The following is a 27,232-nucleotide window of genomic DNA, read 5'->3' as shown; positions in this document are numbered from 1 at the left end:
AAGCAATAAATGTACATAGTTTAAAAAGCCAAACAGTGTGGGCTGGCTTTTAGGAGGGAAGAAGAATCCTCTGCCCATCCTTTCCCACTCCCACGCCCCACTCCTCAGAGGCCGCCACTTCCCGCTCTTTGACTGAGGTTTTCACCTCCCGGTTTTTAAATAATATTCCTATACTACCACATCTTGATTTTTAAACTTTATCTCTTATCTCTAGAGATTTAGAAGTTTAGGATTTAGATTTCTTCTGCTCTTCCTCCCTCCCCCCCCCGTTTTTTTTTTTTTTTTTTTTTTTTTTTTTTTTAATATCAGAATCTTAATTAAAACACTATGGAAACCTTGCAGTATTTTCTCTATATAAATAAACATTAAACATTTATGGGCAAAGTAGTACACTGTGATGATATTTTCTTTATTTTCTCTGAAATTAATAATTGCATGATTTTATCCATTTGCTTTATTTTCTGTGTATCCATGTATCCTTAGAGTATTCTAAAAAATATACTGCTACCCTGCTACTGTATACAGGGGTCTCCAAACTTTTTACACAGGGGGCCAGTTCACTGTCCCTCAGACCATTGGAGGGCTGCCAAATACAGTGATCCTCTCACTGACCACCAATGAAAGAGGTGCCCCTTCCAGAAGTGCAGTGGGGACTGGATAAATGGCCTCAGGGGGCCGCATTGCGGCCTGCGGGCCGTAGTTTGGGGACGCCTGGAACAGATAGTAGTTATTATGTCTCATGAACTGGTATTAATTTTACATTTAAATCGCTTAGTTTCAGAATAATCCTATGAGATAGGTATCTTTGTCACCACTTACCACTTTTGCAAGTGGACTCACCTTAAGCCATTTGCTTAAGGTGACAGCTCATAAGCCGTGATTCTGGTATTTGAATCTAAATATCTCAGTTCCAGAGAATGTAATTCCTTACCCATACATTATACTACTTTACAGGATAAATGCCAAAGTACTTTACAAGAATTTTTTCCAATTATGTCTCAAGATTTTCACATTTTTGAGGGCAGAGACCATATCCTATTTATATTTATGTAAACATTAACTCTCAATAAGCTAGAGGACATTTGTTACTGTTTCTTCTTATATCACATCCTATTGTTCCATTTGGTCCTGGAGAATCCTTTGGCCCTATGAATTAGCCTTCTTGGGATTTCCCTTTCCTGTTCTGGAAATTGCTTTTGTCTCTCTTTTGAGTTGGATTCTTTTTTTTTTTTTAACCTGAGATCAAACTTCCTATTTCTTGGTTTACGCCTTTGTTTTAATGGAGACACTTTCTCAGTAAGAAAGGATTGTGGGATGAAGTTTTTTGATACAAATATTGATTGAATACTTTCACAATATAATTTGAAACCTAGAAAACAAATGAATGACTTATAACTTACTAGTCGGCCAGGAGAACTAAAACCCAAGCTGGCATATCACAGCTTTCTAGAAGAACTAGGAATTAGAGGCACCACTGAGAAGGGAGAAGAAAGTAGAAGATTAGGTGAAAGTCTTAAGATTTTCAATAATAGGATTAGTTCTAATTATAAGATTCAGATATGCCCTCATATTCCCTTCACTCCTACCCCACTCAGCTGGTATTGTTCATTATAACTTTTGAAAGCATAGAGTTATATGTGCACTGAGCTCCACCATCAAGTGCAAGTGTATTTGTAAGAAGCTTAAACTGGCTCCGAGGACACAAGTAAATTGGATGAACATGTGGCTCACACAGTCACAATACAGTACATACTTATGGCTCATGGGAAGCTTTCTCTACCTAGGTGACCAGGGAAGAAGAAAATATTCAATCCAGTTTATACGTGATAACTAGGTGACATGCTAGCACTTGTTGCCCTTGGACTACTTTATTATTTTTTCTTTTGATTTTAATTTATTGTGTTAACATGGATTCAAGTGTCCCACTCAATATAACTCCCTCACCCCTACCCCCTTGTCCCCCATTACACCCCCTTTGCCCTCCTCCCATGGACTCCCTCCCCCTTTCCCTCTGATCTACTTTAACTTTGTAGCTTTTCAAAGAGGGAAAATTCTTAAAGTAGCATATCTTTTTATTTCCTTTATAGGAAAAGTTAATCTATTTTTAACTATATCCTAGGAAAGACACATACACACAAACCCTTCTGAAATTTGCCTGTGTAACTGTTAATATCTTTACATTCATTGAATTTAAATTATTCTTAATACTTTATCTTTGTTCATAAATATATGTATATATATCATTAAAATCTTATCTAGTTTACCCATGAATTTGATTTCACCTTGAATAATTGTTTATTTTCTTTGGAATATTTTTTGATATAACCAACTTGCTTCATAAGTGAAGTAAGCAGCAGAATATTTTTTCATAATTTTAGAAAATTTGGTTCAGGGCTAACAATAATTTACAATTTGTTGCTTATAAGCCTAATATGTAAACTTTAAGACGTGTTTTTATCTAATCATTTTTCTAGATCAGTGTGGATATCACATCTGTGCACTGTTTACTTTGTAAACTTAACCTTAATATATAGTATGGTTAGGCTAAAGAAGTATAATTGCCTTACTCAAGTGGCTTTTCCTTCCATGTTTACTTTAACTGCTAGCTTATAAAAACATGCTGGTATAATTAATGAGTCATTAAGATCTGTTTATTAGATGATTACATAATTTAGTGGTAAATGTCATTAGCTGTTATCTAGTCTTGCAAGAATCTTTATGCATTATCAGTAAAGTATACATTCTTTTATTAGAATTCTGAATTTTTTTTGTTTGTTAAATACACATTAATGCTTCTTGGCATAGTTATGTGCCTTTTCTCATTACCTACCGTGATATAGTGCTAAAATTTTTAAATTAAATATTAAAAATAGAAATATTGCATAAAATATAAACACACAGCTTAACAGATTTTGTAAAATAAATGTCCACATCATTCTACTCAAGTCCACGAGAACTAGCATAGTGCATGTTTGATCATGATTGCCGCCCTTGTCTCCAGTGCTAACTACAATTTTGACTTCTATGGCATTTACTTGATATTGTTATGGTTTACTTTATATTCTATCTAGTTATATATTCCTAAACAATATATTTTAATTTTGATGCTCTGCCCACCAGGGGGCGATGCTCTGCCCATCCTGGGCGTCGCCATGTTGCGACCCTCCTGGGTGTCGCCATGTTGCGACCAGAGCCACTCTAGCGCCTGGGGCAGAGGCCACAGAGCCATCCCCAGCGCCCGGGCCATCTTTGCTCCAATGGAGCCTTGGCTGCGGGAGGGGAAGAGAGAGACAGAGAGGAAGGCGCGGCGGAGGGGTGGAGAAGCAAATGGGCGCTTCTCCTATGTGCCCTGGCCGGAAATCGAACCGGGTCCTCCGCACGCTAGGCCGACGCTCTACCGCTGAGCCAAGCGGCCAGGGCTTATTTTTATTATTATTAAGTGAGAGGTGAGGAGGCAGAAACAGACTCCTGCAAATGCCCTGACCAGGATCCACCCAGCTAGCCCACTAGGAAGTGATGCTGTGCCCATCTGGGTGCTGCTCTGATGGTCATCATCTAAGCTATTTTAGTGCCTGTGGCAAGGCCATGGAGCCATCTTCAGCACCGGGGCTAACTTGCTTAAACCATTCGAGCCATGGTTACAGAAGGGAAAGGCAGGGGAAAGGTGGAGGGGTGAAGAAGCAGATGGTTGCATCTCCTATGTGTCTTGACTGGGATGCGAACCCAGCACTTCCACTCGCCAGGCTGACACTCCACCACTGAGCCAGCTGGCTAGGGACAGTTAATTTATTTTTATTGCTGTATAATATTCCATGGTATAAATATGTCATGTTTTATTTATGTATTATGCTGGACGTTTGAGTGACTTCCAGTTTTGAATATTATAAGCAACTCTGCTACACATAGAACATTAGCTACATATTCCTTGCATACATACATATATAATTTCTTAGCATGTTAGAAAAATTTTAATATGCAAAGGGCTGTTTCTGAACTTCCTATTCTGTTCAATTGGACTTTGTTTATCCTCATGCAAATATCACATCATTCTAATTAATGTAGCTTTGTAATAATTTATAATAACTGATGGAGCAATTCTATCTATCCCACTTAATTATTTTTCAAAAGTATCTTGGGTACTTTTAGTCCTTTTTATCCTTCCATATTAATTTTAAAATCACCTTGTCACACAAACTAGCCCACTGGGATTTTAATTATCATTGGATTGAATCTATAGAACAATAGTGAGTGAATTGACATCTTTATAATACTGAGTTTTACCATCTGTAAAAAATGATATGTGTCTCTATTTAATTTGTATTGTCATAAAAATGTTTTGTTTTTTTTCCCCATGCATAGAGGTCCTAGATTTCTTTTGTGAGTTTAGTATTTGTAGCCTTACATGACATTCCCTAGTAAGTGGCAGCATTACCCATGGTTAACAGCATGGATTCTGGAACCATATTTTCAGAGTTATCCTAAGTAACAGTCTTACCTCTCCATTCCTTTATTTCCTCATAGTAACTGTACCTTCCTTACAGAGTTATTGTAAGACTAAATATGTTATACATCTCCCAAATTTAGAACTTAGTAAGTACCTCATAACTAGAGATAAATGTGTATGAGATTGTATAGGTTTGCAAATTATTCATTCATTTATTATTTTTTAAAAAGTAATTTTAGCCTGACCAGGCAGTGGCACAGTGGATAGAGCAACAGAATGGGACGCGGAAGACCCAGGTTCGACCCCAAGGTCTCCAGCTTGAGCACGGGCTCATCTGGTTTGCATGCAGGCTCACCAGCTTGAGTGTGGGGTCACTGGCTTGAGCGTGTGATCGTAGACATGACCCCACAGTTGCTGGCTTGAGCCCAAAGGTCACTGTCTTAAGTAAGGGGTCACTCACTCTGCTGTAGCCCCCCAGTCAAGGCATATATGTGAAAGCAGTCGATGAACAACTAAGGTGTCGCAATGAATAATTGATGCTTCTTATCTCTCCCCTTCTGCTTGTTTGTCCCTGTATGTCCCACTTTCTGGCTCTGACAAAAAAAAAATTATTTTAGGTTGGTAGTGAAGATATTTTGTTGAGCTCTCTAAAAACCTTAAAATTTTTATTAAATTATTGCATGATATACATTTAAATTCATAGCTGATTTGGAAAAGAATGCATATCTTTATAATATTTAGTATTCTAATCCTGATAGGGACTATCTTTCCATGGAACTTTTTTGCATTCTTTAGTGATATATTGTAACTTGCATTATATAGGTCCTGTGCATTTCTTACTGTTATCTTTTATCTATTTTTGCTATTGTTAATATGATATATTTTCCCATGGTAATGTTTTATTTGGTTATTACTGGTATAAGTAAATTATTTTTTGTTACATAATTGTCAGGTTCCTAGGTGTTTTCCCCATTTTAACCAAACTGCAAGCACATATCCTTTTAGTTGCTGAGATATAAACTTTGGAGATTGTATTCTTTTTATATTGGTATTTAAGAAATTACCACAGACCTTGTGGTTTAAATTGACATACATTTATTATGTATTTCAGTTTCTGTCTAGGTACAACTTAGCTGGGTCCATCCACTGTTCATAGTCTCACAAGGCTAAAATCAAAGTGTCAACTGTGGCTGTGCTTGCATTTGAAGCTTAGTTAGGGAACTATCTGTTTCCAAACTCACACAGATTGTTGGCATTATTTCCCCCTGGCTCTAGGACTAAGGGTCTTATTTTCTTGCTGCCTAAAGGCTAGAAGTCAGTTGAAGGCTGCCCTCAACTCCTAGAGGTCATCTGTTGTCCTTGTCATGTGTTTTTTCTTAACATGGCTGCTTGCTTCTTCAAAGCTAGCAGAAGGGAAAGACTCCAGCAGGAAGGGCATAGAGTTTAATGTAATGTAATCATATGCTCACATCTGTCCTTTTACCTGTAACTTACTGTGGTTAGAGGAAAGTCACAATTACTGCCTACACTGAAGAGAACGGAATCTCACGAGGGCATGAGCACCAGGAGCACGGGGATCCTGGGAAACTGTAAGATTTTGCCACACAGCCATTCTTTTAACTAACAAGTCCTCTACTGACAACATCTGGTTTTAAGGCACTACCTTACCTAAATTATAGCCATAGCTTTTAAAAAAATAGTGTCTATACCTCTATTTCTGCCTAATATCAGCCTATTCTGTAGGCAGCAGCCAGAGAGGAACTATCAAAACACAAATCATATCATCTCAATTCTATATTCAATTTTGTTGTCACCGGTCCCCAAGTGTAAAAAGGTCGAAAACCACTGCTTAAAACAGTGGTCAATATTTAATAGTTACTCAATATTGCTTAATATTAAGTAAATTGAAGTTTATGTCATGGACAGAGTGGTTACTAAATAGTTTTATCATCTTTTAGTAAGGACTATTATTATCTCCTTTCAGATAACGTGCTTCTATTTTATTTCTCATCTTCTTTTCATTGGCTTAAACTTTTTGAACACTGTTAGATAATAATGGACGAGTTTGCCTTCCTTATGACCTTCACGAGAAAGCTTTTCCTGTTTATGCTTTTAGCTCTTGCCTTGAGATAGATTTGTTTTGTAAATCAAATTAAAGAAGTAACCTTTCTTTAATTTACTTAGAAGTTTTTGGAGGCCAAGGAGTAGAGAATCTTAAATCAAGTAGCTTTTAAGCATCTGGTCAGATAATTATATGGTTCTTTTCTATTACATATTGATGTCATGAATTACATTAGGAGATGTTTTCATGTCAAACTCTCCTTTTCTTCCTGGAATTAACTATACTTGTTCACCGTATGCTATTCTTTTAATTTACTGCTGGATCAAATTTGCTAAGCTTTACATTATCCCTAGTACTTGTAAAATCTTAAAAATCTTACGTCATTTGTTAAACTTTCTGTTTACTCATTCTGTAAGGAGGAAAATTCGACTCAGGACTCAGGCATTTATTTGCTTTCAGAGTTGTTCCAATTTGGCTTGTATCATCTGATTGTCCATCTAGATCTCATAGAATCCTTCTTTCAAATCATGAATTAGAAGACACTGAGACCATTTTCATTACCTGTTCACCGAGGTGGTAGCCAAAGGGAAGGGGAAAGGTCACTAGGTTCTCCCTAAACCTTCAGGTTGAAGAGAAGTTAGTGTGTCATGTTCCCAGTTAGCTGTAACTTTTCTGTAAGCCTAAATTTTGTGTGTTTATTTTGTCCCTTTTTGAGCTGTCCCCACTGACCTAACCATGGTGATTGTCAGTTTTATTAATTATTATTTCTATAGCCTATAACCAGTAAGTAATTATTAACTTATTTGTGACTCCCTGTTCCATCTTGTTCCTTCTGCAATTAAGAACCATAGTAGGGCCAGGATCCTCCTGCTGCTGTGCTATGTTCCATTTCCACTGTTGCAAAAGAGGATCAGATTTTTCATCTGCATATACTCCCAGGATTGGCTAGTTTCAGGTTCATTTTTCTTGGCAAGAGTATGTCCTAGATCAGTGGTAGTCAAGCTGGTCCCTACCACCCACTAGTAGGCGTTCCAGCTTTCATGGTGGGCGGTAGCAGAGCAACCAAAGTATAAATAAAAAGATAGATTTAACTATAGTAAGTTGTTTTATAAAGATTTATTCTGCCAAACAGCGAAAATCTGACATAAAGTACTTGGTAAGTAATTATTATTATATGCTTTAACTTGCTGTAACTCTGCTTTATAAATTTTATAAAGTAAAGTTACTTCCCTACTTTAAAAATCACCATTACTGTGGAACCGGTGGACGGTTAGAAAATTTTACTACTAACAGAGATACAAAAGTGGGCAGTGGGTATACCCACGGTCCTACCCCTGTCCTAGATGGTATAGTGTTTGTCCTCTTGAATCATGTGATTTCTACTTGTCTCTCTTTTTGTGATGTTAAGATGGATCACTGTGTTGAGGTGTTCTCAGTTTACCTAAAAATTATACAGTAAGCCTTTGACATTTCACCTGGATTGGTAGCAAAATGATTCCATCATTTCTTCTGTAATTAATTGCTAAAAAAAAAAAGTGGTGGCATTTTGCAGTTTTTCTAATTTTGCTGATATCCCCTAAATAATTTTTAAGTTAATTAGTAGTTGAGAAAAAAAAAAAAAGAAAAAAACTTATTCTATTTCTAGGTTTAACTCACTATTTCTAGGCTTAATTTCTTTGTAACTTGATAAAATTACCATGGTCTTTAAATAATAGTTTCATAAGAAAAAGTTTTGAAGTCAATTACTATTCAAATTGATTAAAATATATCTGAAATAACTATCTGATCTTTCTTAAAATTTCTATTTTTTTGTGTGCAGATATTCAGAACACCAAGAAAGTATCTACACTTTTAAGATATGTTTTATATAACCTACTTTGCACTGTTTCTCTTTATGTAGGTTATTAAGTGTGATATGCTGTGATCTAAACACTCTCCTTCTATTGGAAGCTCAGTATCAAGTATCTGAAATATTACTAAATGCTCAAGAAGAAAATACCTTAGAGATCACTGCGAGCCACAGGTAAAATAAAAGGGAAATAAAAGCCTTTTAAGACATGATCATAACTACAGTTTTTTTTATAATGCTCTATTAAGACAGTAATTTCCTGTATAGTTTTTTAATGTTTCTTCACTGTCAGAATTCAACAGATTTAAATAACAAAGTAAAAAAACTGTTAAAGTATAAATGTCACAGTTAAAAAGATTGTAATAGATGTTTTTGGAGAGAGCTTGCAGAGTACTACTTTGTAAGTTTTTGTTTAGCTTAGTTTTTTGTTTGGTTTTTGTGATTTAGTTAAACACTAACCTTTTTAATGATTCGTGAAGTTGTATCACCTTTAAATTCAGTCTTCATATGTAAGATGACCCATGAGACAAAATGCTTGATTTTGTACCCCTTGTAGAGGAATGTTTTTCTCCATTCTCTTAATTTTGTTAGTTCATAGTCATAAATTATGAGTATTGCAAATGAGGTATGATCATATCTTGATAATTTTTTCTATCAATATATCACGTGCCATTGCCTCAGTTTGGCTGACATTTATTGAATGCATATTCAGTAGCTGGCATTGTTTTTGTATCTGTAATTTTCAAAAAAATGTGCCTCTATCCTAGTTAGATCTTGGGAAATTATAGAAGACCAGGCATATTACTGGATACTCTGGGTTTGATATAGACGGATAGTATTGACAGCTGTAGGAAGTGAGAGGCTGCTTAAAAGCAACGTTCAGATTTTGAATTTAAGGCACTGGATCTAGGACTTAAGGGAGGCTTGATTAAAAAGGTGATAAAATCATTATAAAAATAATACATGTCTAATTTTCATTTCTTTAAATGCAGTAATATTTGTCAAGGAAATATTCTTTTATTAATCTCATCTTTGCATTATATCAAATATATCTCTATCAATTCTTTGCTTTCTATCAATGAAAGCTATAAGATAAAGAGTGAATTTAGCTCTTTATAAATGATGCACTGGTAATTTTAGAGGTATAGTCAAATAAGAGCAATGGCTTGCATGTAAGGATACTTATTGTGGAATGGTCATAACAGCACAAAACCATTTTTTTAAAATGTCCTTGCCTTGCAAGAAGTTTAAATGTCTGGGATACATTTGTTCAGTGGTATACTATACATATACTAGAATTGAGCAGCTATATAGGTTTTGATAAAGAATTATCTCCCAGGTAAAAGTTAAGTAAAAAAAAAAAAAGGCAGAGACATTGTGTACAGTGGTATCATTTGAATAAACATGGAGAAATGTTTGAATACATACATAAATACATATTTGTTTTGCATGGATTCTTTCTCCAAGGACAAAAAAGAAACTTGTAAGAATTGTTAACACTACAGGAGTTAGAGGGGAATCTAAGAGACTGGAAGGAAATATACTTCTCACATATATCTTTTATAGTTTTTGAATTTTAGTGCAATTGCATGTTTTAGTTACTTAGTAGCATTCATAAATAAAAAAATGTTTGATGGATGCCTCTAAGAGTCAAAAATGACAACTTAATATTCCCTGGAACCTGACCAAAATAACTGAATGCATATAAAACTAAGGGGAAATCCATTATCAATTTAGAGAGAAGTAAAGAGGGATGGAGAATGGTGATGGAAAATGATTTGTCTTTGGGTGATAAGCACACATCTCAATCAACAGATCAAATGATATAGAAATATTCACCTGAAATCTCTGAACTTTTATTGATCAATGTCACCCCATTAAATTTAATTTCTAAATAAAAAAGATTAACGTTCCAGATTTATTTTGTTGTTGTTGTTTATTGATTTTTAGAGGGGGGCAGAGGAGGAATGTGAAGCATCAACTTCTAGTAGTTGTTTCTTTTATGTGCCTTGACTTGGCAAGCCTGGGGTTCAGAACCCGTGACCTCAGCATTCCAGGTTGACACTTTATCCATTGTGCCACCATAGATCAGGCTGGACTTAATTTATAAAAGTAAAAAAATATATTGCTAGATACAATGAAATGGTGTCAAAACAAAACAATACTTTGACTTCTAGTTTAAATATGGTAGTGGAAATGGACATTTCCCCTTTCTCATCCTAGAACTAACTCCAGAGATTGAGTGGGGGTGGGTAGCATATCATCAAAATTTTTAGCCACAAATGAGTTGAAAGGTAGTCAAAGGCAGTCAAAATATTGCAGATACTATAGGGGAGAGAAAGGATATCATGACTGCAATTAATTTGAAAAACAGGAAAATACAATTCTAAAAAAAAAAGCAAATATACAATCTATGGCAAAAGTAGGTTTGCATTTGTTCATATGGAGAATAATACTATAATTAATAAGGAATACAAGAATAAATTGTGTTTTGTGTACTCACAACTTTAAATCTACTTTTGCCCTACCTATATTTCTTAGTAAAATCAACAAGTAATATATTTTCCAGACTTGTCTACAGAAATTTGTCAGCCTTATTTTTAAATCTTTTTATTTATAGCCTGACCATGCACTGACACAGTGAATAGAGTGTTGGCCTGGGACTCTGAAGACCCAGGTTCGAACCCCGAGGTTGCCAGATTGAGTGCGGGCTCATCCAGATTGAGCACAGTCTCACCAGTTTGAGTGTGGGATACTAGACATGACCCCATCGTCGCTGGCTTGAGCTAGGGGTTACTGGCTTGGCTAGAGGCCTCCTTCCTTCACCTGATCAAGGCACATATTAGAAAGCAATTAATGAGAAAGTAAAGTGCCACAACTACAAGTTGATACTTCTCATCTCTCTCCCTTCCTGTCTGTCTGTTCCTGTCCATCTCCTTCCCTTGTTTGAAAAAAAACAAGAATGAAAGGAGGTAGAATGAGCAAGGGGGAGAAAAACATCAGTTTGTTGTTCCACTTATTTATGTATTCATTGGTTGATTCTTGTATGTGCCCTGATCAGGGATTGAATCTACAAACTTAGCATATTGGGACAAACTCTAACCAACTGACCTACCTAGCCGGAGCCTGTCTGCCATTTTGTTTACATTCCAGTGACTTGATTTTAACACTAAAATATATTCAATTAGATAACAAAATTGATATGTTTATTTTTCAGGGATTTTATAATTGATGCCTTATCAGTAGAGAGAAATCATGTTCTTGTTAGAATAAATCTTACTGGTGGGCCAATGGAACGAATTTTGCCTTCTAGGACACTAGAGAAGGTGAGTGGGGTAAGAGGTGAAGGAAATGTGTTTTTCTGACATATTTTGAAGCAAGCTAACCAACTTGGGTGACAGTAAACAACTATCTAATGTCTATATCACAGAGGTGAACTTTTATTACTAGAAAACTTTAGGATGAAAGCAAACACTTTCAAACCAAAATACTATTCTTCTTGGCAAGGGATCATAAAGTACTAGTTTGTTTTGCAGAGTAGGGTATTATTTTGTTAAAAAGCTTTTGTCTTGCCTGACCTATGGTGGCGCAGTGGGATAAAGCGTCGACCTGGAACACTGAGGTCACCAGTTCAAAACCTTGGGCTTGCCTGGTCAAGGCACATATGGGAGTTGATGCTTCCTGCTCCTCCCCCTTCTCTCTCTCTGTCTCTCTCTCTCACTCCTCTCTCTCTAAAAAAAAATCAATAAATAAAAAACAAAATGTTAAAAAGCTTTTGTCTTCCTTGTGTGTCTTTGAATTTTTTAGTTTTGATGTCTTTCTCGAAATTTTATGACACTAATATTTATTAGAAATCTTTATTATTTTGTTTAATAATTGGCAATATTGTGTACTGCTCCTTCCATCAATATTAATATTTTGGCTTTCTCTTGAAGGGTTTATTTTTTATTGTTAAGTCCATTTTGCTTTGATTTTCACTCTGCAACAGATGAGCTAGAAATGATTTTACAAGAGAAACATTTTGTGAGCAACATACGAAATACAAGTTTCTTTTGAAGACCATAATATTCCTTTCATACACACACACATATACTAAAGCCATCAGTGTCAGTCCTACTTGCTAGAGCAAGTTACCAGTTTGTCTTCATTGCTTATTTATGTTGTTTCTATTTTGATTTAGTTATTATTCATTGGAGCATTAAATTGTAATGTCAAATATCTTTTGGTTAGTTAGGCTACAACTCTATAGAGTTTTTATTAGACAAAGCCAATTTTAATAAATGATATTTCAGAAGGCTTTAAAATTTAGTATTATTTTAAACCGCTATCTAAACTGATTTGTCTTGCTTCATTTTTAGGGTGATGATCCATACCCTTGGCCAATGTTTTCATCATATCCCTTACCAAATTGCTATTGGTCAGAAGTTACAAGAAATGCTGATCTAAAACAAGGTAAAATATTTGCTATCAAATGTCATTTTATTGTAGTGCTTTTGTTATAATTTGAAAAAGAAAGTGTTGAGAAGGGAGAGTGACACTTTTTATTCTGCTTATGAATATGAATACATTTATGTCTATTTCTTTGTCATTTTTGGTATATAAATGTCCTGGGTTTGATTTCCAGTTAGGGCACACAGGAGACTCCAGAGTCTAATTTGCTTCCCTACCTCTCCCCATCTTGCTTCTTTCTTCACTCCTGAAACCATGCATGGCTCGATTGGAAAAAGTTGGTCCCGGATGCTGAGGATGGCTCCATTGCCTCTGCCTCAGTTGCTAAGAAGAGCTCAGTTGCTGAGCAGCAGAGCAACACCCTAGATGGGCAAAGCATCGCCCCCTAGTGGGCTTTCTGGCTGCATCCCTGTCGGTGTACATGCAGGAGTCTGTCTCTGCCTCCCCTCCTCTCACTGAAAGAAAAAAGTAATTAATGATTTTTTATTAATTTTAGGTATGTAGAACTTTTTCAACAGTGATATTTTTAATATCTGTGTGCTTTATATATCCTGTGTGCTAAATACTTGAAATATAAATATACAATTTATATAATGTAATAAAATAAAAATTCAGCAACCACTTTAGAGGAGTTCATGAATTTTTAGAGAATACATTCAAGTAATAAGAGAATTGGATGGTAAAACATTGTGATAGGAACTAAAGAGACAGTAAGAAAATTGTGCTAAAGCAAGACGTGAGATGTAAATATATGTTTTCTGGTTAATATTGATAGAAGAGAATTTTTAACAAAAGAAATGACATGGAGGCTAAGAGGAGCATTTTCAGAGAAATATGAACAGGTCAAGGATGACTGAGATTTGCAATGTGAGGGTACAGATCCCCAGAGATAAGACTAGCCAGGTAAGCTAAGTTCAGTCATAAGGTTAGTGTAGCTCAAGTTCAGATGTTTAGACTTGGTTTTAGTCTAGAGAATTCTAAGATAAAATATAAAGATATATGAACAAACTATTTGTTAATGCGAGAAGTTTAATCTTATATCAACACGAATTCTTTTATAATGCCATCAAATTTTCATTGGAAAGAAATAACAGAATTGATTTCACATAGAATGGTTATTGAAAAATAAGAATTTTTTTCTATTTGTGAGGCTTTATATGCCATTTCCTTTTTCCTATATTTATCTGGTATAAAACAATCAATAGAGGTCATCAGCTGATATACATTATTTATGTTTCTATTCAGTGTTTGAGATATATATCTGACAGTTGCATAGAAACCAAAATTCAATTTTTTCCATCTACTTGAGGTTAGGGAAAGAGAAAGAGCATGAGGGAGCTTTTAAAGTTTTTAATATTTATCTTTATAATTCATTTTACAAATTTAGCCTTTGTGTTTTCCTTTTGTGTGATCTAATCTATTGCTTTCAGAGATGTGGGAGTAATATTAAGTATTTTTTAAGAGACTCTTGAGAAAGTATCATTTGGACTCTTTCTCCCTGACTCATATCTTTCAGTGCACACAAACTGTTCTCATTGTGTTACTTTCATGTTTCTCAAGCTAACTTTTGATCTTTTTAATCAGTCATTATAAAATATTCCTTAATTTTGGCCCTGGCCGGTTGGCTCAGCGGTAGAGCATCGGCCTGGTGTGTGGGGGACCTGGGTTCGATTCCTGGCCAGGGCACATAGGAGAAGCGCCCATTTGCTTCTCCACCCCCCCCCCCCCCTTCCTCTCTGTCTCTCTCTTCCCCTCCCGCAGCCAAGGCTCTATTGGAGCAAAGATGGCCCGGGCGCTGGGGATGGCTCCTTGGCTTCTGCCCCAGGCACTAGAGTGGCTCTGGTCATGGCAGAGCGAGGCCCCGGAGGGGCAGAGCATCGCCCCCTGGTGGGCGTGCCGGGTGGATCCCGGTCGGGCGCATGCGGGAGTCTGTCTGTCTCTCCCCGTTTCCAGCTTCAGAAAAATACAAAAAAAAAAAATATTCCCTAATTTTTTTTTTTTTCATTTTTCCGAAGCTGGAAACGGGGAGGCAGTCAGACAGACTCCCGCATGCGCCCGACTGGGATCCACCTGGCATGCCCACCAGGGGGTGATGCTTTGCCCCTCTGGGTGATCACTCTGTTGCGTCCAGAGCCATTCTAGTACCTGAGGCAGAGGCCACAGAGCCATCCCCAGCGCCCGGGCCATCTTTGCTCCAATGGAGCCTCGCTGTGGGAGGGGAAAAGAGAGACAGAGAGGAAGGAGAGGGGGAGGGGTGGAGAAGCAAATGGGCGCTTCTCCTGTGTGCTCTGGCTGGGAATCGAACCCAGGGCTCCTGCACGCCAGGCCGATGCTCTACCGCTGAGCCAACCAGCCAGGGCCCCTAATTTTTGTGAGCAGTATATTTTGTTATGTTTTAGGTTTCATCATTGATTCTTCCACTCGCTCCTTTATTTAATATGTTTCTCGGGTGCTGATTACCAGGGCTTCACTAGGCATTGGAGATAAGATGATGGATAAGATGTAGTCCATTCTCAGTGCCTCAGTTCTTTTCCTAATCTCTTTTTCTTGTTATAACATTGTGATTTTTGTTAAGTTTCTCTTAGAAACAAATATTTATCAGGTTTTTTTTCCTTCTTTTTCTAAGTGAGAAGAGGGGAGATAGAGAGACAGACTCCCATATGTGCCCTGCCAGGATCCACCCAGCAAACCCCATCTGGGACTGATGCTATGCCCATCTGGGGTCATGCTGGCAACTAAGCTATATACGGTGTGTCTGTAAAGTCATGGTGCACTTTTGACCGGTCACAGGAAAGCAAAAAAAGACAATAGAAATGTTGATATCTGCACCAATTAAAAGGAAAACCCTCCCAGTTTCTGTAGGATGATGTGGCAGCATGTGCGCATGCGCAGATGATGACGCAACATTGTGTATAGAGCGGAGCAGCCCACGGCCATGCCAGTCGAGATGTGGATGGTATAGAGGAAAGTTCAGTGTATTCTGTGGCTTGCTAAATTTGAATCCGTGACCAAAGTGCAACTTGAATATCGGCATGTTTATAATGAAGCACCACCACATAGGAGTAACATTACTCGGTGGGGTAAGCAGTTGAAGGAAACCGGCAGTTTGGTGGAGAAACCCCATTCTGGTAGGCCATCAGTCAGTGATGAGTCTGTAGAGGCTATACGGGATAGCTACCTAAGGAGCTCTAAAAAATCTGTGCGTGAGCCCACATCGAACTGCGCTGAATAGGTATGAAACTGGGAGAGTTTTCCTTTTATTTGGTGCAGATTTTACATTTCTATCGTCTTTTGTTGCTTTCCTGTGACCGGTCAAAAGTGCATCATGACTTTACAGACACATTGTATTTAGCACCTGAGGTGGAGGCTCCACTGAGCCATCCTCAGTGCCCGGGGCCTATGTGTTTGAACCAATAGAACTATGGCTATGGGAGGAGAAATGAGTAAGAGAGAGACAGAGAGAAGAGGGACGGGGAGGAGTGGAAAAGCAGATAGTTGCTTTTCCTGTGTGCCCTGACTGGGAATTGAACCTGGGACATCCACACATCAGGCTGACACTCTAGAACTGAGCCAACCAGCCAGGGCCTCAGTTGTTTTTTTTTTTTAAACAACAAATTCATGATCAGTTTTATTGAGTGACTGCCACATTTGATAATTTTTTTCAAAACAGTTTTGTAATAAAAATTGCCTTATTTTAAATTGAACAAGCCAGAAGAAATAAAAAAGTAAAACTAAGTGGAGACTTCCCTGAGTAGAAAAAATGTGTCATCAATTCCTGGAAATCAGCACTCAGGTATTAGTGTAATTTTACTCCCTGCTCTACTCTTGTAAGTGATTTAGAAGAGTGTAGTAATAGCTTTTCTGTCTAGTGTAGAATATAACCGCAGACTGGTTATTAACCTCAGTGGGCCCGTAATGCTGCCAGGCAACCATATGGTGTGCCCCAGGTCCATTTACTGTCCTGGAGGACTGTTTTCACATCTTTTCATCAGATGATGACTTTGCTATTTTACTGATGAAAAAGAAACAATCACAAAAAAGTTTTCGTGTGCTCCTGAAACACATGAAGTCACTTAGCTGCCTTTGTGCCAATTTTGTTTTATTACTATTTATGAACTGCCTATGTTACTTAACCAAGCCAACTGCTCCTTTTGTGCATTACTTCTTTTTTCTCAAAGATACTACTTCTAACAGGTCTTTCTTTATTGTATTGTTATCATCATTATTTTATTTTACTTTACTTACTTTATTTTATTTTATTTTATTTTAATTATTTTTTTAAGGCTCCAGGGAGAATTTCCACTGTGGCTTTGCCATAAGCCAACAAAAAATGCAATTAATTCTTCCAGATTTAAAGTATTTTCTTTTGAATCCATTCCCCTGTCACTTAAAATCCTGTTTATGTTCTTTTACTGTAAAATTCCTTGAAAGAATTGTCTAATCTAGGTATTACAGTTATTCTCTTTCCATTCTGTCTGGAAGCCACTTGAAAACCGATCAGGGTCTCACCCACACCATTCCACCATGATTAAATCCACTGGTCGGATCTCAGCCCTCGTCTTCCTGGACCTGGCATTACCACTGAACAGTTTCGATCTTTCCGTTGGCTTGTGCTTTTCCTCCTGCACTTTTGGAGATTCTTCTGTCTCCTTTGTTGGATCTTTCACCTCTCTCCAATCTCTACACTGTGGAGTACCCCAGGCCTCAGTTTTCAGTTGTCTTTTTTTTCTAGCTGTACTCAGTCTTAGGAGGATCTCATCCAGTCTTATGACTAAAATATTGTCTACTGTGCTGATGTCTCTCACATTTATATTTTTAACCCTTATCTTTATCTTGAATCTGATATTCATATCTAACTGTCTACTAGGTACCTCTGCTAGGAAGATTAAGAAGCCTATCAAAGTTAAGCCTGAGCCTGACCGGGCGATTGTGCAGTGGTTAGAGCATCGTACTGGGATATGGAGGACCCAGGTTCGAGACCCCGAGGTAGCCAGCTTGAGCGCGGGCTCATCTGGTTTGAGCAAAGCTCACCAGCTTGGACCCAAGGTCACTTGCTCGAGCAAGGGGTTACTCACTCTGCTGTAGCCCCCCGCCCTATCAAGGCACATATGAGAAAGCAATCAATGAACAACTAAGAAGCTGCAATGAAGAATTGATGCTTCTCATCTCTCTCCCTTCCTGTCTGTCCCTCTCTCTGACTTTCTCTGTCTCTGTCACAAAGTAAATAAATAAAATTTAAAATCAATAAATTAAAAACAAAATTAATTTAAAAAACCTTAAGTCTGAGATAAACTTGTGATACACCCTTCACATCTATTCCTTTGGGATTCTTGTTCATTTAAGAAATGGCAACTTTGTGTTCCAGATTCTTCTTTTTTTTAATTTTTATTAATTTTAATGGGGTGACATTGATCAATCAGGGTTGTTCCAGATTCTTTAGGCAATATGCCTAAAGGAATTCTTTGACTCTTCTCTGCCTTCAGACTCTACATCTAATCTGTCAGCATGTGCTCTTGACTCTACTTACCTGAAATAAGCCACTTTCACCCATCCACTACCTCCTCATCTCACACCTGCAGTAGTGCAATAACTTTCTTAGCATTCAGTGTGTTCTCAACACCGCAGCCAGTAGTGTGCGTTGAATCATATTACTCTTCTAATTGAACCCTCCAATGACTTCCCTGTAATTTACAAGGTCTAACACATTTGTGACTTTCTTTCTGACATACATTCTGTTTTAGTTTCATTTCAAGGCTGTTTAATTTTCTATTTTTTCACCATATTAGACAGCAACTTCTATTGTCTTTCTCTTTGTCCCTAAAACATGTGTTTAGGTAAGAAAATTTTTCTAAATTTAACAACAGTACCTAATAATTCCTCCTAATAGTTGTGGTCCTGTGTTGACTATGATTCCTGTTAAGCAGGAGAGAATAATCTAGGCACTGATGGATAGCCCAGGAGGCACCTCAGGAAGAGATTTTACAGTTACATTTTGGATCAAATATGAATAAAATATTTGTCATTCTTATATTGCTAATGTGTCACTGATCCTATACTCATAGTAGGATGACAGAAAATGAGAGGGGCAATCAGAACCATGTCTGGCTTTTCATTGTACCTGAGAGAATACAATGATGATGTCTCTGTGAACTCAATGAGGAAAATGGAGCCAAATGCATTTCTAACAGGTATAAAGCTAATTTGGAAGTAATGTCTCTGGTTAAATACAAGGCAGTAAATTAAACATTGTGTACTTTAAAAAAATACTACCTGTAAGCTAGTAGCATTATAAGACACAAATTGCTGTTTGAAAGGCAAGTGTTCCACATACGTTTCATTTTGGATTTTTGATTTTGAAGTTATGACTCATTGATTCTGATAGGTATTATTTTAGTTGTCATTTACACTGTAAAATTTTGTGATATTATTTTATTGTTGTGGAAAACAAATCACTTCAGTTGTGTACACATAGTGACATCTTTCTCATTTGTCTCCCAGCTTCTCGATTTATCCTCCTTGCTACAGTTCACTTTTCCTCATCTATTAAATTGCCTCCTGTTATCTCATTGGCATTGGCATTAGCTATTAGATGATTTATTTTCATTTGTAATTAAGAATCTTGAGATATCATCTGGTTTGTTATTTTTTTGTGTCCAGTTTTAGGGTCACCACATTAAAATGTAAAAGCCCTTTAAGCCCTGGCTGGCTGGCTCAGCGGTAGAGCATTGGCCTGGCATGTGGAAGTCCTGGATTCAATTCCCGGCCAGGGCACACAGGAGAAGCACCCTTCTGCTTCGCCATCCTTCCCCCTCACCTTTCTCTCTGTCTCTCTCTTCCCCTCCCACAGCCAAGGCTACATTGGAGCAAAGTTATCCCAGGCACTGAGGATGGCTCCATGGCCTCTGCCTCAAGCGCTAGAATGGCCCTGGTTGCAACAGAGCAACACCCAGATGGGCAGAGCATCCATGGGCATGCCGGGTGGATTCTGGTCAGGCACATGCAGGAGTCTGTCTCTCTGCCTCCCGCTTCTCACTTCAGAAAAATTAAAAAAAAAAAAGAAAGTAAAAGCCCTTTGAATACTAATGATGAATATTTTCTATGTGTGTGTGTACATTTATATATACATGTAAATATATGTGTAAATATAATATGTATAGATGTACATGTGTGTGTGCACATTTATATATACATGTAAATATATGTGTAAGTATACATATGTATAGATGTACATATATGTAACATATGTGAGTATTTTAAAATCATATACATATATAGTCAGATATAAATTATCCTACACACATGAAAATTTCTCTTTCATGTGGTAGAAATAACTTGACAAGAGTATCATCTCTCTGTTACCTGAGAGTTTAGATAAATAAGAAATGTGTTAGTGCAGTAACTTATTGTTACCTGTGCAGTTGATAAGAAAGAGGCAAGGGGAACGGAGAAAGCAGGGCTGTACAATGGGTAGAAACAGGTCATGGTGGCGTGTGAGGATGTGTTAAAGTGAACTGTTGGAGATGGACTATAATGCTTTTCCTATATAAACCAGGCAGATTGTGAGAAGCATTCTGTTTTGTTTTGTTTTTGAGTTCCTTAGTTAAAATTAGATCTCCTGGGAGATGTTATACCCCTAATAGGCCAGTTTGCTCTAACACATTCTATTTTGGTGTGTTCTGGATGGGGATTTCTTTCCCTAAGGAGGAAGGGAAATCCATTACTCCCATACTGAGAAATAAAAATGACTTGAGAGATTGGATAGTATACTCTGGTTATTGTGACATATGTTAATAGCATGAGTGAGACATTTGTTCATTTTACTTCCCTTTTTTGCCATGCAACATTTATTTTATTTATTACCTTTGTAATGTTTATGCAGGCTAAATTATAAAATAATCTGCAATTTAGATTACACTTCTATCTATATACTTTATTGCAGAGATCCCTGGATATTTGCTGGGGATTGGTTCCAGGACCCCCATGGATACCAAAATTGGCAGATGCTCAAGCCTGTTAGTCGGCCTGCCATATCTGTGAGTTCCACACATGCAGATATGGAAGGTCAAATGTACTGTGGAATTTCTATCTTATCAAGAATCCATTTGGTTTTATATTTACTCAGCTGGAGCTGCTATCAAAGTGGAACATAGTGGAGAATGTATGTTTTTGTCATTGTCTGTATGTTTCTACAACTCATAATAGGCCAACACAATAGAAGAAGCATAGTACTAACTCACAGGGTCACTGGTGTCAGTCTACTCAGTATAGATTGCCTTTCTTATCTTAGAAATTCAAATGGCTACTCATTGAAAACCTCAACCACATTAGTAACTCTTTTTTTTTTTTTTTTTTTCAGGGACAGAGAGAGAGAGTCAGAGAGAGGGATAGATAGAGACAGACAGACAGGAATGGAGAGAGATGAGAAGCATCAATAATCAGTTTTTCATTGTGACACCTTAGTTGTTCATTGATTGCTTTCTCATATGTGCCTTGACTGCGGGCCTTCAGCCGACCGAGTAACCCCTTGCTCGAGCCAGCGACCTTGGGTCCAAGCTGGTGAGCTTTTTGCTCAAGCCAGATGAGCCCGCCCTCAAGCTGGCCACCTTGGGGTCTTGAATCTGAGTCCTTCCGCATCCCAGTCCGACGCTCTATCCACTGCACCACCACCTGGTCAGGCCACATTAGTAACTCTTAATGCAAGTGAATGTCTCAGTATTCCTAGGAATGTACAGTAGTCACTCTTTTACTCATAATATATCCCTCCAGAAGCCCTTCTTGAAAGTTTATCTCCTTAGGGATTTCTAAAAAGTAAACAGAGTGACAGCCTGTGTGAGCCACCTATGTAAACAAATGCATTATTTTTCCATTGTTTCATCCCCCTTGCCATTTATTTTATCTCATGTCCTTTTTCTTTCTATAGTATTTATCCCATATATTCTGTATCAACCATGTGGGCATTAAAAACATTTTTTTAAATAGCTTTATTGAGATAAAATTAATATGATGTACATTTTATCCATTTAAAATGTGCAATTTTATGGTTTTTAGTATATTCACAGATAATGTGCAGCCATCACCCCAGACAATATTAGAACATTTCATCACCTCATAAAGAAACCCAGTACCCTCTTTCCCCCCTTTCTTCACCCAGCCCTAAGCAACCCTGAATCTACCTTTGGTCTCAAGAGATTTTTCTAGTCTGGACTTTCATATGAAGATGAAGGCAATAATATAGCATGTGGTACTCTGTAACTAGCTTAGTTTCCTTGGCATAAGGTTTTAAAGGTCCATCCATGTTGTAACATGTATAAGTAATTCTTTCCTTTTTATGGTTAAATAATATTTCATTGTATAACTATAACAATTTATACATTTGTCTGCTGATGGGCACTTGGATTGTTTCCACCTTTTTGGCTGTTATAAATAGTACTGCTATAAACAGTCCTATACAAGTTTCTGCATGCACTGATCTTTTCATTTATCCAGAGTATATGCCTAGAAGTAGAATAAATGAATTATATGGTAATTCTATGTTTAATAGTTAGAGGAACTGCTTCATTCGAATATTTAGAATATTTTCTAAAATATTCACACCACCCTTTTACATAACCACCAACAGAGTGTGAGGGTTCTGCTTTCTCTACTTCATCATAGTTTGTTGTGATCTGACTGTTGACCCTAGCCATCCTACTGGATGTGAAATGTTGTCTCATTGTAGTTTTGATTTGCATTTTCTCAATTACTAATAATGTTGAGCATCTTTTCATGTCATTATTGGCTATTTGTATGTCTTCCTTAGTGAAAGGGCTATTCAGATCCTTTGTCCATTGTTTAATTGGGTTATTTGTCTTTTAATTATTGAATTGTAAGAGTTCTTTATACAGTCTAGATATTTCTCTTATTAGCTATATAATTTGCAAACTTCTTTCACATCTTGAAATACATTAAATTTATGCCTCTGAGCCTTTGCTCTTGATGGGCCCTATTCCAGGAGTACCGATTTCTGCTCTCGTATAGATAGTCCCTTCTAAACCTTTTCAGCTTAGCCTGAATGTTGACCCCTTCAGAGAAGTTATCTCCACCTCATCTAAAATGTACTGCTTTCCTTGCTTATCACTTCTGGCTCCTTGTTTATTTCTGTAACAGCACTTATACCATACTCTGAGCATATATATTTGTTCACTGACTGCTGGCTTAGAATGTAACTTCCATGAGTCAGAGATGCTGTCTGCTTCAGATAGTAGGTAGTAGCAAATATTTATTGAATGAACAAATGAATTAATATCTTTTTTTTCTACCTTTATATTTCTCACCATCAAACACTATCTTCTAAGTCTTTGTCCATGGACATTGGGAATTTCTTCAAGGCTAATCTGATATAAGTTTAGAAATATTTACTCACACCTGGAAAAATTTCTGAACTGACTCATTCTTTAGAGCTTGAATGACTACAGTTAGAAAACTCCTTGAGCTCAACTTCTGGAGATATCATTCATGAAATAAACACTTTCATTATAGTTATTTTGTCATTTGCAAAGTGATACTTTATGTTTTTATAGCACATAAAAGGTTTTATAGCACATAAAAGGTATGCATTTTTCTGAAGCTGGAAACGGGGAGAGACAGTCAGACAGACTCCCACATGCGCCCGACCGGGATCCACCCGGCTCGCCCACCAGGGGGCGATGCTCTGCCCCTCCGGGGCCACTCTAGCGCCTGGGGCAGAGGCCAAGGAGCCATTCCCAGTGCCCGGGCCATCTTTGCTCCAATGGAGCCTTGGCTGCTGGAGGGGAAGAGAGAGACAGAGAGGAAGGAGAGGGGGAGGGGTGGAGAAGCAGATGGACGCTTCTCCTGTGTGCCCTGGCCGGGAATTGAACCCGGGACTTCTGCATGCCAGGCTAACGCTCTACCACTGAGCCAACCGGCCAGGGCCTAAATTTAATCTTTTATAGCTTTAGTATCTTCACTGATTTCTCTACTGCATTTCTACTTATCTGATAGGAAATTGATTTTCTGCCTAGCAAACATTCTCTTTCAAATACTATATAAAAGAATAAGTTTCATGGTCATTCCCTTTAATAGAATCATTCCCTTTAATAGAATGCACCAAATAATATTAAAATCTTTACAGTCAGATTGTTTAGATATTTTTAATTGGATATTTTTAGTTAACATTACTCCTATATGAGAAAACATCATTTTAAAGTTTATAATATGTGAAATATAATATGTTGGTATAGTTTATTTTTCTTTTTTGCTTCGACATGAATAGTTTTTTTGTGTACAAATTGAATGAGAAAAGGAGGATGTCATAGAAAACTGAAGCAAAATCCAGTTAGAACTCGCTTTTCACAGTTTGTAAATTTTCAGTTCTGAATGATTTCAGTATTAAGAATGTATTTAATCATTAGAGTTCTCTGTGTTGATCAAGTGTCTCTGAGGACCATATTATGTTCTTAGGAGAGGACCATGTATCTAAGTCACTCTATTAAATATATACTGTTTGCATAAATTTTGGTACTTTATAGAAAAAAATCACAAGTGAAAATGCAAACCATTGGCAATGTTTAGGTATTAATATTTGGGGAGTAGAAATGGCTTTTTGATAAGTACTATATATATAAGCTTATTTTACACATTTTATAGTTGCAGGCTACTGTTTAAAAAAGAGTTAATCATTACAATGATTTTGGTCAATAAGGAAACAAATGTTAATAAAGTTTCTAAATTAGAGAGGAGACCGAAGAACAAGATTATCATATTCCCTGTCTCTGGAGTTGTGCATCATTTAGTGAATGAACAATAAAGTTCATGGGATTTGTAGTTCCATTCTAATGATGCCAACATATTTACCATAATTCGTAAGACATGCTGATATGGCTGATCAGCTGGTGATGCAGTGGATGGAGTGTCAACCTGGGATGCTGAGGACTCAGGCTTGAAACCTCAAGGTTGCTGGCTTAATTGAGGGCTCACCAGCTTGAGTACAAGGTTGCTGGCTTGAGTGTGAGATCATTAACATGATCCCATGGTCTCTGCCTTGAGCTCAAAGGTCACTGGTTTGAGCAAGGGGTCACTGGGATCCTATCAGTATATCCCTGTCTGTCTTTAATTAAAAGAATAAAAAAGACATACTGCTATTACTTTAATTGCATTTAAGTATGTTGAAATTTAGCCTTTTCAACTACAAATACTGATCTTTTGTTGTTGGAACAGTCTCCGTTTTTAAAATTTTTATTGTTTTATTGGGATATCATTACTTAATACAATTATGTATTTTAGCTATACATTCTATAATATGTCATCTATATGTTGTGTGTTTACCACCCAAAATCAAGTCTTCTTTTGTCATCATTTATCCCCTATACCCTCTTCTACCTTCTCCTACCCTTATTCTACAAGACTGTTTTCATTAATTTTGATATTAAATTTTCATGTACTTATTGGCTTTAATTTTTTATTTATTCACTGATACAGCTTCTTGTGAAACCTTGATAATTTCTGTTTTTTAGACATTAAATTATGTCCATGTCCTGACGAATTATCTTCATGTCTTCATAATTTAAAATGCACTCCTAATAGTATAGGTTCAAAATTAGAAAGTTGTGTGCATAGTATACAGAAACAAACATTTTAAGAAAAGAAAGGGGATAATTAAATGACATACAGTAGCAACTATATTTTAATAAAAGAATGATAATATGATGTACAGAGATACGTTTTAGAATTAGACACCTGAAACCTGTATAATTATGTTAACCAGCATCACCCCCATAAATTTAATTAAAAAGAACCATGTGTGTATTAAAGAAATTATGAGAAAGAATGAAAATTTCCCAATTAACAAATGAGTAGACTGGACTGCCTTCATTGCCAGTCTGATTAATTATGTAAGAACTAGGATTACCATTTCTTCAGTCAACTAAAAATAGACTACCAGAGGAAAAGCCATGAAAAGTGCTTTGAAAAATAGTGTGGCACTATATAAAGAGCAATATAATTTGATGATAATGTTGTTTGTTCTGACTTTAAAAGCCTTTTTGTATTGTCTCTCACATATAGTCAGTCTATAAATATTTTCAGTAATGAATTCTCCCTTTTATCAAATACTTTTTAGGCCTCTAAGTTGAGTCAGACATTTTCTCACTTTCCTTATTATTACTAACCTTGGAATTAAGACTTATTCTTTTTAAAGATAAAGGTAAATGACTTGTTTGACATCATCTTGTTAATTAAGGAAATTAGGAGTATGAAATTATGCTTTCTTTTTTTTTAAAATTTATTTATTTATTACAGAGACAGAGAGTGAGTCAGAGAGAGGGATAGACAGGGATGAAGAGAGATGAGAAGCATCAATCATTAGTTTTTCACTGCGTGTTGCAACACCTTAGTTGTTCATTGATTGCTTTCTCATATGTGCCTTAACCATGGGCCTTCAGCAGACCGAGTAGCCCCTTGTTGGAGCCAGTGACCTTGGGTTCAAGCTGGTGGGCTTTTGCTCCAACCAGATGAGCCCGCGCTCAAGCTGGCGACCTCGGGGTCTCGAGCCCGGGTCCTTTGCATCCCAGTCCGACGCTCTATCCACTGCGCCACCACCTGGTCAGGCTATGCTTTCTTTATGATGTAGAAAATCTTTAACTGCAGCTGCTGAGATACTTTAAAATCAAAATAAGTATTTTCTTTCAAATAGTAAAACATTTTATTTCTCTGTACTTTTTACTTTCATGTTTGAAACAAACATTTATGTTAATTGGGAAATAGATCACCTGCTAGTTTAGATGCAGGTGGTAAGGGAAAAGTAATTACTCAGTTTTTGAAGACTTTTCACTGATTTCTCCTATACTGAATGCTTAATTATCACATATTAAAGAAAAGTAAAAGCGATAATTCCAAAATGAGAATATCTGTATAAAATAAGATTTCATGTGTTAAGAACCCACAACTTTTCATACAAAATAAAGATGTGTAAGATAGTGGATATTCCCAAATTTAGAGAGGTACAGAGAACTTTTATAATATAGTGAATATAAGCATCTTTGCAATTGCTTCTTGAATACATAGACTATCAACCACTCTGCAGTCTAATATTCTTTATTATAATAAGAGTAAGCTGAAATGACTGTTAACTTGCATGGAAGAAGAGGAGAAGATAAGCAGAAACACAAATAGAAAGCAGATATTCCACAAACAAGCTGCAGGATAATAGAAGGTGACCATCTAAATGCAGCTTTGGAGTTTGGTGCTAGTTAGTTGATGAAATATTCCATTTATTTTATTTCTTCTGGAGCATTTCTTTTTAAGTTATACATAAAGTAGACATTGAAAATTACTGACTGACATCCTAGGAAAGAAGTACCAAAAGTTTTCTGAGTAAATAGATTTTATTTGAATTTATATTGAGTTTACATTTTTTCTCCCCTTGAAATTG

At 36.8% G+C, this 27,232-nt stretch overlaps 1 protein-coding gene across 1 annotated transcript in view; it reads left to right on the top strand.

Annotated features, from left to right (window-relative positions):
• TBC1D32 (TBC1 domain family member 32) overlaps nt 1-27,232 on the top strand; it is a 248,526-nt gene that overhangs the window by 125,384 nt on the left and 95,910 nt on the right. The window contains exons 23-25 of the mRNA XM_066248097.1: nt 8,407-8,529; nt 11,573-11,681; nt 12,714-12,807. Of these exons, the coding sequence (XP_066104194.1) occupies nt 8,407-8,529; nt 11,573-11,681; nt 12,714-12,807 (326 nt within the window). The remainder of the gene's footprint in view (nt 1-8,406; nt 8,530-11,572; nt 11,682-12,713; nt 12,808-27,232) is intronic.

This window comes from Saccopteryx bilineata, chromosome 12 (assembly GCF_036850765.1).
Source record: "Saccopteryx bilineata isolate mSacBil1 chromosome 12, mSacBil1_pri_phased_curated, whole genome shotgun sequence".
In the NCBI taxonomy this organism is placed as follows: domain Eukaryota; kingdom Metazoa; phylum Chordata; class Mammalia; order Chiroptera; family Emballonuridae; genus Saccopteryx; species Saccopteryx bilineata.
Note: the sequence above shows the minus strand (reverse complement) of the source record. Positions and strands in the feature narration are given on the sequence as shown.